At 39.0% G+C, this 14,409-nt stretch overlaps 2 protein-coding genes across 2 annotated transcripts; both read right to left on the minus strand.

The window, feature by feature from the left end:
- Window positions 1-347: 347 nt before the first annotated feature.
- On the minus strand, window positions 348-967 carry LOC112766574 (metallothionein-like protein 4B). The gene is made up of 2 exons (XM_025812469.2): window positions 858-967; window positions 348-785 (listed from the first exon to the last, which is right to left on the minus strand). The coding sequence occupies exons 1-2, from the start codon at window positions 941-943 to the stop codon at window positions 623-625; spliced, it is 249 nt and encodes an 82-aa protein (XP_025668254.1). The 5' UTR covers window positions 944-967; the 3' UTR covers window positions 348-622.
- Window positions 968-12,234: 11,267 nt separating this feature from the next.
- Window positions 12,235-13,266, minus strand: LOC112763649 (uncharacterized). Its single transcript, XM_025809268.1, has one exon. It carries the CDS (start codon window positions 13,264-13,266, stop codon window positions 12,235-12,237), a length of 1,032 nt encoding a protein of 343 aa, XP_025665053.1.
- Between the last annotated feature and the right edge of the window lie 1,143 nt (window positions 13,267-14,409).

Consider the following 14,409-nt stretch of genomic DNA (forward strand, 5'->3'; position numbering starts at 1 on the left):
TATTTATATGTAATACATTAATAATTAATTTAATAATTAATTTAATATATAAATAATATTTTTATTAATTTTAGACAAAGATTTTTTTTTTTACTAAAATCTTTGTTGAAAATGGTTAAGTGCTCTTCATAAAATCATAGAGGCCTGATACAATTTTGGATTTGTTTCCAATTTTCAAAGCCATACTATTCAAGCCGTTTTACTGGTTTCCTTCTGAATTATCTCCAAAGTTCTCTATCAATATCTATCTCTCATTTGAGCCAAACCTACGGCAGCATAATTGTCAAGTATATAACTCATAAAATAATGCTCATCATAAGTTGCATTAAAATTTTATTTCAAGTATATAACCCATCAAATTATGCTCATATAAAATTGCATTAAGATTTGAAATGCATAATTTGATACATACATAGTGAACAATCTCAACTCACAACTTCTACCTAGTAAAAAAAACTACACAACACGTCCATCATTCATTGAAAAAAACGGCGAACGCGGAATAACAACACGTTCTTATTAAATTACGACTACTATATAACTCCTAGAGAGACACACAACAAAACCAAAATACACACCATAATACAATAAAAACCCACATATGAAATAATAATAGTACTAATCAAGCGCGGCGGCAGGATGCACAAGTGCAACCTGGGCCACACTTGCAGCCAGCTCCAGCAGCAACTGTCTTGGGGCACGTGCATGGGTTGCACTCACAGTGCTCTCCGCACGGGCATGTCAAGTGTTGAGTCCCACCTCCACCTTCATTCCCACTTGCACACCTGTCGAAGTTGGTTCTCGTTAGATTAATTGAAATTAATTAACGGGATACTAAGATGAATTATTATGAATACCTGCAGGTGGAATCACCAGGGCAAGGAACTGAGCAACCACACCTATCATTACATCTTGTACCTCCTTTCATTGCTGTATCTGCCATATTTGAATATCTTTCTCAAATGTTTTTCTACGTTTCGAGAGTACTCTGTGTTCCCTTTTTATATATGTCTTAGGAGATGTCATATGTCATGTTAGCTTTCTAGGTGGCACGCAATAACCTTGACATGCAATTCTTCAACTGAAAACATGTTGAGTCATGCTGTATCCGACATAATCGGATCTCTCTTTCAAATGTTTCTCCACGCTTCGAGAACGCTCAGAAATGCCATATGTCTTGTTAGCTTTTTAGGTGGCAATAACCTTAACATGCAAATCTTCAGCTAAACACGTAGATACGAAACGTTAGATAGGATTAGGATAAATTTTTGCTGAATCAACACACTTATCCGTACAAAATAACAACATCAATATTATATATGACCAATAAATATTATTATTTTTAATGAGTACTTAATTAATAATAATTTATACTTATATTATATATATTTTATACACAAAAAAATTATAACTTATATTTATATTTACTAAATTTTTATATATGAATTAATACAATTTATACTTATAAATCAATATAATTTATATTCATATTTTTTAATTAAAATTTACACACATAAATTAATAAAATGATAATTTAGTATTTATACTAACTAAATAATAATTAAAAATACTAAAAATTGCTAGTTTTTAAAAAATTCTCAAATAACAATTTTTTTTTAATAAAATGATAAACAAATTTTTTAAAATTTACATTTTGAATAAATTAGTTCCTAAAAAATATCAATAAAATATTTTATTCTAAATTAGTTCTTAAAAAAATATTAATAAAATATTTTAAGATAATAAATATAGACATATTATTTTTAATTAGTCTCTATAATTAAAATAAAAAATTTTAATTGAAATTAATTTATTCATATTTATTATTTTAAAAAATTTATTAGTATTTTTTTAAAATTAATCTATTTAAAATATAAATTTTCTGTTTATTTACATTTTTTTATTATATTCATATATCATTTATATTTTTTTTAGAGTTGATCTAATCTTTAAATACATATATCTATTTTTTTTTTTTTACCCAAACGGTATCCTCCAATCCGACAGGTTAAAGACTAATCCGTCACAGATCTGAGCTCCATTTAAGGGTCTGCCTCTGGCCAATGAATTGCTACATGTACAAAGTGGAGTTCGAACTCCTGACACTTGCTTAAGCGGACGAGTGAGCTGATCACTCGACCAACCCAAGTTGGTTTACATATATCTTTTTTCTTTTTTGGTTTACCCAAATGATACCCCTAACCCGACAGGTTAAGGACCAATCCGTCGCGGATCTGAACTCCATTTAAGAGTCTACCACTATTGACCAATGAGTTACTGCATACACAAGGCGGAGTTCGAACTCCCGACACTTACTTAAGCCGACAAGTGAGCTGACTACTACCAATTCAAGTTGGTTTGGTTTACATATATCTATTTGACGTGTTTTCGTAGAAGGAAGGGTATGCTGTTGGGCCTATATTTTTTCTGACTCTATTCTCTTTCTGGTAGGCTCTCATATAAAAAAGCCCAAGCCCACTATAATGCAGCCAGGTGTCACTTATGTTGGACAATTTTACCATAGCAACAATATTTTTTGTTTAGTAACATTGTCTGAAGTATATATTTTTTTTGTCTTGATCTGAAAGTGTATGTTATATTATGTTTAGATTTTCTCTCTATACCAAAAAAAAAAAGAGAAGATTTTCTCTAAAGGCATCCATTGTTGAGCGAACTGTTCTGGAATGATTTCTAGAGGACAATAGTACAATACTGATAAAACGACTAAATGGGAACAAGCGTCGATTCTAGCGTGCAATTGCATTGTGGGATAGTCGTCGGCTTCGATAAATAATATAGTAAAAATGTGGACTCAGGTCTAATTAAGATAATTTTATTAATTAATTGATTTACTATAAATAATATAATAAAAATGTAATGAGAACATTGAGTTAGTAATTGATATTTTTTTTATTTGTAATTCTACTGGTGTTGTTGCTGAATTTGGAATAATATAGTTATGTGGATTGATTTCTGTTTGAATTTAAATTTAAAATTTTAATTGTAATTGCTCTTTCATTTTAAAATTAAATTTTTTTGCATTTAGCCAAACATCTAAAAGAAATAACAATTTTTTTCAAAAACTTTTTTTATTAACATAGATTTTCAATTTAGTGATAAAGCAAAGAATTAAAATTTCAGAAACTTTTATACTAATTTGGTTAGCATAACCTATTAAATTATCGCATTTACTAATACTACTAGTTTAATCTATAATTGAGTCTAGCAAACTACCATAAAATTGGAGAGTGGTGACTGTCCCGGGTTTATCTGAAACGTTGATTTGGGTCTGAACGTGAGGTCTAGAACCCTCTATATGGTAGCGTCTGACTTGTTTAGTACCGAAGTGCTGCCTGTCCGAATTTTTCATGAGGAGATGGGGGTTAATACCTAGAAGAGACTCCGATGCTTAAGTTAGTAAGAATTTTAGGCAGGTTTTTACTAGATTAGAACGAGAATTATACTTGGAGGGTGCCAGTGTATTTATAGTAGAGTTGCTTAACCACTTTTGTTGGAGAGATCTTATCTTTTCTAATAGATAAGTGTTCCTTTTATCTTAGGAGTTTGTTGAGATTCACCTTCTAGATGAGATAGAGATTTTAGGGGGCAGTTTACCTATTTAGAGCAAACAGGGCCTTTGCCCCTTGGGATCGGTGTCTGGTCTCTTTAAAGAGGTCGTGCTTCTCATGAGGTCCACCTTTATTGGTGGGTCTTTTATTGTTATTGGGCATTGATATTATCTATTGGGTCAGAGTATGAACAGTACCACTGCTTGAGTCCGTTCTTTCTAAAAGTCGGGATCAAGCATTATGTGGCTTCTGTCGTGGATATCGGGTTCAAACACTTCGGGTTACCTGACGTGTTCAAAATTTTGAACATTAGTTCTTTAATGATAGACGAACATTGCGCGGCCGTTTTGCCTCGAAATCTGCGCATATTTAATACAAGATCCGTTTGCTTTTGTCCTTTATAAAGGTCTTTTCGGTTCTTTGATGGGTGGAAAAATGCCAGTTAAGAATTTCTGAAAAGTATTTTCTAAAATAGTGTTGTAAGCACAGTCTTAACGGACGAAATTCTCACTATCAATTTAGAATTTGTGTCACAATTAATAATAAATAACCGGGAGTAGAATCCCGGGTTGTTTCCCTAAGAATTGACACAAGATGCAAATTATTGGTTAGGATTTTTCTGAATATTTTTGAAATCAGAAACGGAAAAATAAATAGCTAGGAATTAAAGCAATGAATAACTAGTAAGAGATGATAAGTAATCAGAATAAAAGGCCTTGGTTAGGGGAGAGAATTGGAGTTTCTATCCTTGTTGTCTTTCCCAAGTGTAATAATAAAGGTTCATTGCTCCCACTTAGTTATCCTCTAACAATTGAAAGAAAGTCAAGTGAGCGTCACTAACTCTAACTCACAAGTCCTAGTCACTTCATGGGGAAGGACTAGAGTTGGTGAGAATTGAGCTAGCCAGCAATTTCTAATTACAGATTAATACATGGGTACAACAACTCAAGAGGTTCCAATTACTCAACCCCCAACCAAGTTGGGAGATTTACTCCATTAACATGAATGCCATTTTCATAAACACATAATAGGTGTAAATAGAAGACATGATAATTACGAGAAATTAATTAAATTGAAATTGGCACTAACAACAATTAACAAAGATCAAACGAGTAATAAAAATAAACATAAAATAATTCAATGCATTAATAAAATTGAAGAGTAACAAGGTCCAAATATGAATTCAATAACCAAATGGAAAAAAGTGTTAATGGAATTGAAGAAGAAACTAGAAGTTGAATGATGAGGAATGAAGGTAACAACAGCTCTCTACAGATCCAATCCAAAAGCAAAACTAAGAATGCTAAAATCCTAGAGAAAAGTAGGAGTTTCTCTCACTAGAATTCAAAACTAATCAAAAACTAGAATGAAAAGTGAAGTGTGTTCAGTCTCAGCTCCAACCCTGCCTCTAGTCTGTGTTTTGAAGCTTGAAACTGAGTCCAAATCAGCCCATAAATCGCCCCCAGTGAGTTCTGTTAAGTGCAGCACGTGACGCTCTGTCACGCGTACGCGTCGGCCACGCATACGCATCGTCTGAACTCTGCACTGGTCATGCGTACGCATCAGTCACGCGTACGCATCACTGAAAGACGCTCCTGGTCACGCGCACGCGTCAGCCATGCGTGCGCGTCGCTCCTCGCTTCTCAACTCTTTAATTTCTTGTGTTTCTTCCAATTTAACATGCTTCATCTTCATCCTTTAAGTCATCCATGCCCTGTAAACTTGGAAACACTTAACAAACACATCACGACATCTAATGGTAATAAAGGAGAATTAAAAATTAACAATTTTAAGGCATAGGAAGCATGTTTAGAATCATAGCACAAAATTAGGAAGGAAACTTAGAAGCATGCAATTTACATGAATAAGTGTGAGAATAGTTGACAAAACCCACTCAATTCAGTCCAAAATATATCATAAAATAGTGGTGTATCATTCTTCTTCTCCCTTTTTTCTTTGTTTCTGAGAAAACTGCTCCCTTTCTTTTCACAAAGAACTTCCTTATGCCATTTCGATCACTTCTGCTTCATCAAGAGTTCTTTTCTTGATCTTTGAAGATTTTGCTGCTTTTGACTTGAGGATCGTCTGTGTTTGCGCTATTTTAGGCGCGTTCTCCCTCTTTTCCACAGTCTTTGTTGAGGTTGGTCTAGTTCCCCTTTTTCTGTACTTTCATTCCTGTTTGTTTTGTTTTGTTTGAGTTTTTACCTCTGCTCCCATTGCCTTCTTTTCCCTTTCTGCCAAAGAAAGTTTGCTTTTGACATGAAGTGTTTTGAGAAAAATGTTTGTTTACCCAAAGATTTGAAAAAACTCTCTTCTTTCATGAAAGAATCTTCGCTTGTCATAGCTATTATCTTGTGTTTATGTACTGTATTGCCCCTAATGGTGCCACTTTTGACATAACATTGTGTCTAAGAGGTGCCATTTGGTTGCTCTGTTGGAAGAATTTGAAAAGAATAGCTTTCCTTTGATTTAGTTGTTTTTCCCGATCTCTTTGGAACGGTGTCCGATTTATTTGGTAACAGTCTTTATTTACTTTCTACATTTGTAGGTATAGCCTTAATGTCTCGCCGTGTTATTAAAAATATGTCGACTAAAGTTCTCCCTAATCTTTGTGCTTGGGTAGGTAGTATTGTTCTTTGCTGTGTCTCTGTTACTGATGGTGAGTATTGTGAGGCATTCTGTAGGCACCATAGTGTTTGCGAAAATAGGAAAAAGGAAAGAAACTATGTGTTAAAGCCACCTGACCCAGAAGAGAGAGTGTGTTTCTCCCCTTTAGTGGATTCAGAAGGGCCTTTCTTCTACGCCTATGACTGCTTTTTTACTAGGTTAGGCATCCGTCTTCCTTTTACTCCTTTTGAAATGGAAGTTCTTAGATCTTATAACCTTGCCCTTACCCAATTACATCCGAACTCATGGGCTTTTGTGAAGATGTACGAGCTCCTATGTCGGGAGTTAAGTGTCGACCCTTCCCTAAACGTTTTCTTTTACCTTTTTGTTGCAACGAAGCCTTATAGTTCTTCAAATAAGTCGGGATGGGTATCCCTCCGAGTTATGCAAGGTTGGAAGGTATTTTTCATTTTTTATGAATCTTTTCATGATTTAAGAACCAATTTTTTAAGGTCTGGGCTGCTAACAATACCCGACCTTTCTTTCTTTCTGAAAACCAAGAGCCCTATTTTCCTCTGTACTGGCAAGATACCCTTATAACTCTTAAGGTAGATGTGTCTGAGTTAGACGACTTAGAGAGGGGTGTCATAGATTTTCTGTTGGATACCTGGGGTCAACCTCCCCATTTGGATACGAAAAGAATTTTAGGAGATCCCGGCCTTCCGAAGTCCGAGCTTGGTAGCTCCCTCTCCTTTTCTTGTTAAATCTCATTTGTTTGTAGTTTGTTTTTTTTTCTGATGGTATCCTGCTTTATTTTGCAGAAAGTTTGGCTCTTAAGTCCACTATGAAGTTTTTCCACAATACCAAGAAAACAGTTGTGGCTCGGAACCTCCAGCAGTAGAAGGAGGTCGGAGCAGGTTCCTCACAGCAGAAGGTCGTGAAGCCTATCCAATCTTCTCCCAGGAAGAGGTTGGAATCGGATCATTCAGATTTGAAAGTTGTTATTCCTACCCCCTGTCCCGCCTTATCTCCTCAAAGTCCACTCCCTCCTCTCCTTTTTCCACTGAGCCTCCCTAAAAAAACGATGAAGAAGAGAACATATACACAAAAAATTTTGATGCTTTGGCCTGGGGGGAAAAGAACCTTCTCCCTCATCATTGTGTGATCATGGATGACATGGCGGTTCAAAAATACCTCCATACTTTAGCACGTGGAGGACTTCGCATTTTGGGGGTTTATTCTCAGCTGTCTAGGGAGTTGAAGAGTTCTCCCATCCAGGCTACTATTGGGGCCTTGGTGGCTGCCCGAGCCGATGTAGAGAGATTGAGAAAGATTAAGGTGGAACTAGAGAAGGAGAGGAACACCTTAAAGGCCGACCTCCAGAAAGCTCGGGAAAGGGCGAACAAGTCAGAGGCAGCTGCTGCTCTGGCCGAAGAGAAGGCCAAGAAGTATCAAGAGAGCTATACTCGGGTCTTTGGAGAGAGATCGGCTCTTGAAGAGGAATTGGAAAAGCAAAAGGAAAGGTATGTCGAGCTTGAGGAGTCGGTCGCTTTAGGCTTGGACAAGATGTTCAAAAATCTCGAAGCTTAGGTTAAAGTCCTGGCTCCCAACCTCGACTTGTCTCTCTTCAGCACGAATAACATTGTTGTGGATGATAAGATTGTCTGGGCTCTAGATGATGACGTACACCTTCCCTTTGACCTGAAGACCTCGAAGCCCCAAGTTGGTCAGACCTCCACGGTAGAAGCCCAACCCGAAGTTGTTACTGTGGAGACTTCCTCTCCAGCTCCCAAGGTGGTCTCAACTGTTCCCATTTCTGTGCTCCCTCTAACCTCTCCAGCCGATGGTCAAGATGCGGAGACTGGCAAAACTCTTGATCCTTTAATGGGTGAGAAGAAAGAGAAGTCTTGAATTTTTATGTTTCTTTAGTTTTATGGTAGCCCGACCTGTGGGCTTTTTATGACACTTTAATTTTTTGCAATAGTTAGCAGTATTTTGAACACTTACCTTGTTTAGTTATTTTTTACAACTTTTACTAAGTAATGTTCAAAACTTTATTGTAGTATCTTTTTGTCGAATACTCGTGGTAAGGCGTAATTTATGATGACCTTTAAATTTCATTAATTTCCTTGCTTAGGTCCGACTTTGTGTAATCGGCCTCGGCTCAAGTTACTTTTAAAACTCCGTTTTTTATCCGACATGTTTGAGATCGCTTTGTAAGAGTTGTTTGTATAACTTCTTACATTAACTTGTACCTCGTCGCTTCATCTTGCCGACCATTTTAGGTCGGGCAATTATTTTTGCAGTTTGTCGAGCTTAAATTAATGCGTTTGAAATTGGAAACTTTTTTAAAAAATAGACCAGGAATTTTATTAACATTTGAAATTCCTTTACAAAGATAGTTACTAAAGGCTTAGGTGCCCCTAGCCCTACTCCTGGTGCCACATTAAAAAACCTTTATTATTGGGGAAAAAGAATGCACCTAGGTTCAAAGCTTTTAGCTATAATACATTTTTAGGTTACCAGCGTGTTAAAACCTCGGGAGCTCCCGCCCTTGGAGGTCGGACACTTTGTAATAACCTTTGCCTAGGAGCTCAGTTATCTTGTAAGGTCCTTTCCAGTTTGCGGCCAACTTTTCTGCGCCCGACTTCTGTGTCCCGATGTCGTTTCGGATTAGGATGAGGTCATTGGCGGCAAAGCTTTTCCTGATCACCTTTTGGTTGTATCTTAGAGCCATCATATGCTTCCAGGCTTCCTCTCTGATCCGAGCTCTATCTCAGACTTCTGGAAGGAGGTCGAGTTCTTCCCTTTGCGCTGGGGATTGACTCCTTCATTGTAAAATAAGACCCTAGGTGATTCTTCATCTATTTCTATGAAAATTATTGCTTCCATTCTATAAGCAAGTCAGAAGGGTGATTCTCCTGTTGTAGAATGTGGGATAGTCCGATATGCCCACAATACTTGAGGAAGCTCGTCAGCTCAAGCTCCTTTTGCGTCTTATAATCGGTGTTTCAGCCCTGCCAGTATGACTTTATTTGCTGCTTCAACTTGTCCATTGGCCTGAGGGTGCTCTACCGAAGTGAACTGGTGCTTGATCTTTAGGTCGGCCACCAGGTTCCTGAAAGTTGAGTCAGTAAATTGGATTCCATTGTCCATAGTGATGGAGTGGAGGACTCCAAACCTTGTGACAATGTTCCTGTATAAGAATTTACGACTTCTTTGAGCAGTGATAGTTGCCAAGGACTCTGCCTCAATCCATTTGGTAAAGTAGTCAATCCCCACTGTGAGGTATTTGACTTGGCCTGGTGCCTGTGGGAATGGTCCGAGTAGATCAAGTCCCCATTTTGCGAATGGCCATGGTGAGGTGACACTGATGAGTTCTTCAGGAGGCGCTACATGGAAATTAGCATGTTTCTGGCAAGGTGGGAATATTTTGACAAACTCGGCTGCTTCTTTTGGTAAGTTCAGCCAAAAAAAGCCGGCTCGGATTACTTTTTTGGTTAGTGTCCGAGCTCCTAAGTGGTTTCCACATATGCCGCTGTGGACATCCTATAAAACTTCCTTTGTATTGGAGGTCGGGACGCACTTCAAGAGGGGTGTTGAGATCCCTCTTTTGTATAAGACATTATGAATCAATGTGTAATTATGTGCCTCTTTTACAAGCTTTTTGACCTCCTTTTCCTCTTTAGGGAGTACGTCAAATTTGAGGTTGTTGACTATGGGAGCCATCCACCCTAAGTATTGATTGGATATAGTCAGTACTTCCTCCTCCTTTGAAACTGATGGTGATTGCAGAGTCTCTTGAATGAGACTTCTATTATTGCCCCTTGACTTGGTGCTGGCTAGTTTTGAAAGAACATTAGCCCAGGCATTGTATTCCCGAGTTATATGTCGGACCTCACTTTCTGTAAAGTGTGTGAGCTGTTCCTGGGTTTTATCCAAGTACTTCTTCATATTGTGGTCTTTAGCTTGATAGGTTCCATTGATCTGTGAAGTGATTACTTGCGAATCACTGAAAACTATTACTTTTTTTGCTCCAACCTCCTTAGACAGTTTCAAGCCAGCAAGTAAGGCTTCATATTCTGGTTGGTTATTGGAGGCAGGAAACTCGAACCTCAAGATAGCTCTATTTGAGCTCCTTGATCACTTTCTAGCATGATGTCTGTTCCACTTCCAGCCTTGTTTGATGACCCGTCTACATATAAACTCCACATGATGGGTTCTCCGGACTGTCGGTATATTCAGCAATGAATTCGGACAAGTACTGTGACTTAATGGTTGTCCGAGTTTCGTACATGAGGTCGAACTCGAATTATTCTACCACCCATTGTAGAATCCTTCCGACCAAGTCCCTTTTTTTGTAAAATATGTTTCATTGGTTGATTAGTTTGGACTTTAATGGTATGAGTCGGGAAGTAAGGTCGGAGCCTTCAAAATGTGAGGATAAGGGCGTAAGCAAATTTTTCTATCTTCTGGTAGTTCAACTCTTCCCCTTGTCAGGCTTTGTTGATGAAGTAAATAGGTTGCTGTCCTTTTTCATCCTCTCGAACCAGGGCCAAGGCAATTGCCCGACTTCCAACTAATAGATGCAGCACGAGTTCTTCTCGTTTAACAGGTCGGGTAAGTATGGGTGGTTATCCCAAGAATTTCTTAAAGTCTTGGAAAGCTTGTTCGTACTCCGGGGTCCACTCAAAGTGCTTCTCTTCTCTTAGGATTGAATAGAAGGGAAGTGACTTTAGGGCTGATCTAGCTAAGAACCTGGATAGAGCTGCCAACCTTCCGTTTAGCTATTGTACTTCTTTGATGCAAGTCGGACTCTTAATGTTAAGTATAGCTTGACATTTATCTAGGCTTGCTACTATGCCCCTTTAGGTTAGCATAAACCTCAAGAACTTCCCAACTTCTATTGTGAAGGTGCATTTTGAGGGATTTAGCCTCATTTCATGCTTCCTTATAGTGAAAATACATCAGAGAGGTCAGACAATAGTGTCTCATCCTCTTGAGCCTTGACAAGCTTGTCATCCACATAGACCTCCATTAGTTTCCCTATGTAGGTGAAAAACACTTTATTCACCAATCGTTGGTAGGTAGCTCTTGCATTCTTTAACCCAAAAGGTATTACTACGTAAACAATAATTCGCTTTTGGAGTTATGAACGAGGTCCTTTCCTGGTCTGGCTTGTACATCGGGATCTGATTGTATCCCGAGTAGGCATCCATGAAGGAAAGATATATCTGTAGCATGATGCCGCATCGACCAGGGTGTCAATACTGGGGAGCGGGTAGGGATCTTTAGAGCAGACTTTGTTGAGGTTGGTGTAATCGATACACATTCTCCACTTTCCGTTTTGCTTTTTCACCAATACAATGTTAGCTAGCAAAAGTAGATATTTTACTTCTCTTATAAATCCTGCTTCTAGCAGGGCCTGCACTTGCTCCTCTATGACTTATGTTCTTTCTAGGCTGAGCTTTCTGCGTTTCTGTTGAATAGGTCTGCACTTGCTCCTCTATGACTTGTGTTCTTTCAAGTCGGGATCTATATCAGACATGTCAGAAGCTTTCCAGTTAAAGAGGTCAAAATTTCTTCGTAGCAAGTCAATGAGTTATTTTTTCAGTCTCTCTTTTAAGTTTGCCCCTACGCTTGTTGTCTTGTCAAGGTTGTCTCCGATTTGCACCTCCTCAATTTCACCTTCAGGTTAAGGACGTAATTCTTCACAAACTCTGGTTCCCCTAGCTCAATAGTGTTGACTTCCTTTCCCCCTGAGTTGCCTTTCAAACTGAGGCTCTCGTTATACCACTTCCTTGCGAGCTTTTGGTCTCTTTTGATAATGGCAATCCCCTCGGTCGTAGAGAATTTCATGCAAAGGTGAGGAGTAGAGACAACAGCTGCCAGTCTGCTTAAGGTTGTCGGACCTATTAGGGCGTTGTATGTCGAGCTTACATCGACTACAATATAATCGATGCTTAAGGTCCTCGACCTGGCCCCCTTTCCGAAGGTGGTGTATAACGAGATATAACCAAGAGGTCGGATTGGGGTGTCTCACAGTCCGAACAAGCTGTCAGGGTATGTCTTTAGGTCTTTTTATCACTATTGGATCGTCGTGCCCGGACAGTAAACCTTGCGCGTCTTTCTTTATGAAAGAGATGGTGGGCAGGTCGGTCAGTTGACTGCTTTCGCCAACCTGGTACACTTCTTTAAGGCGCCTTTTCTGTGAGGATTTTGACATTTTTCCTCCTACGAACCCTCCATTAATCATATGGATGTGTCGCTCCGGGGTGTGAGGAGGTCGTTCTGGTTGTCCTCCTTCTTCATCCCTTCTTCTCTTTCTCGGGTCATCCGATCTGTCTGCCAGGTATCTATCAAGTCGGCCTTCTCCGGCCAACTTTTCTATGATGTTCTTCAGGTCGTAACATTCATTGGTGGAGTGTCTATAGAGCTTGTGATACTCGCAATACTCTGTCCGACTTCCGGCTTTCTTGTGCTTAATCGGATGAGGGGGTGGAAGCTTCTCCGTGTGACATATCTCTCTGTACACATCCACTAAGGAGACCCTGGGAAAAGTGTAATTGTTGTATTTTCGAGGTTTCTGTATGTTTGGGTCCTCTTTTTTCTTGGGCTCCCTTTCTTTGTCCCGAGATGAAAAGGGTAGGAATGACCTTAAAGGAGACTCTCTTAGTCGGGAATTTTTTTCCATGTTAATATACTTCTCTGCCCTTTCCTGAACCTCATTCAGAGAGGTCGGGTATCTTTTGGATATTGAATGGGAGAATGGTCCTTCTCTGAGGCCATTAACTAAGCCCATAATTATGACTTCAGTTGGCAGACTCTGGATTTTCAAACAAGCTTTGTTGAACCTTTCAATGTAATCTCGAAGGGTTTCCCCAACCATTTGTTTTACTCCTAGCAAGCTCAAGGCATGCTTTGTTTTATCCTTTTGAATAAAGAATCTGGTCAGAAATTTCCTGGCTAGGTCGTTGAAGTTGGCGACCGACCTTAGAGGTAGGCCGTCATACCATTTCATCGCAGCTTTAGTCAGAATGGTAGGGAAGGCTTTGCAGTGTGTGGCGTCGGAGGCATCTACCAGATACATTCGACTTTTAAAGTTACTTAGCTAGTGTCTTAGGTCGGACGTCCCGTCGTAGAGATCCATGTCGGGCAATATGAAATTTCTGGGAACTTTTGCCTTCATGATCTCTTCTGTGAACAGATCGTCTCCTCCAAGAGGGCTTTCTTCCCTGTCAGACCTTGTGGCCCAACTTCGAAGATCAGCTTCTAACTTCTGGAGCTTTTCTTCTAATTCCTTGCATCGTCTCACTTCTCTTTGTAGTTCTCGTTCTGCCTCTCGTTGTCACTCAGCCTCGTGTTCGAGTTGTCTCAAGTGATCTTGCTATCTATGGACCATGTCTAGTATCTCAGTCACTTGGTGGTTGTCCTCATCTTCAAGATAGTGTACTTTAGAATGGATCCTCGTTGGATGAGGGTTTTCAAAGGGCCCTTTCCCGTGGGGTCCTTCAGTAGGTCATGGTGGAGGAGGTAGCACAATAGCATGTTCTTCTGGCTGGACTTCTTCCTCAGATTTAGAGGTGGTGTGGCCATCTTCCCGTTGTGGTTCCGCCATGGTTGTAGGATGAATTCCAGGTTCCCAGCAACGGCGCCAATGTTCTCAGGGTTATCTTAAACGTTGATTTGGGCCTGAACGTGAGGTCCAGATCCCTCTATGTGGCAGCGTTCGACTTGTTTAGTGCCGAGGTGCCGCCTCTCCGAGTTCCTCATGAGGAGATGGGGGGTGGTACCTGCAAGAGACTTCGATGCTTAAGTTAACAAGGGCTTTAGGTAGGTTTTTAGTAGATTAAAACGTGAGTTATACCTGGGGGTGCCAGTGTATTTATAGTAGAGTTGTTTAACCACCTTTGTTGGAGAGATCTTATCTTTTCTAATAGATAAGTGTTCTTTTTTTCTTAGGAGTTTGTTGAGATTCACCTTTTAGATGAGGTAGAGATTTTAGGGGGTAGTTTACCTGTTTGGAACAGGCAAGGCCTTTATCCATTGAGATCGGTGTCCTACCTCTTTAAAGAGATTAGGATTCTCATGAGGTCCACCTTTATTGGTGGGTCTTTTATTATTATTGGGCCTGGCTATTATCTATTGGATCAGAGTATGAGCAGTAGCCAACAAAAACATCATTGGATATATATATATATTCAATGACTCATTACATTTTTATTATATCTAT

The sequence above is a fragment of the Arachis hypogaea genome, chromosome 17 (assembly GCF_003086295.3).
Source record: "Arachis hypogaea cultivar Tifrunner chromosome 17, arahy.Tifrunner.gnm2.J5K5, whole genome shotgun sequence".
Classification (NCBI taxonomy): Eukaryota; Viridiplantae; Streptophyta; class Magnoliopsida; order Fabales; family Fabaceae; genus Arachis; species Arachis hypogaea.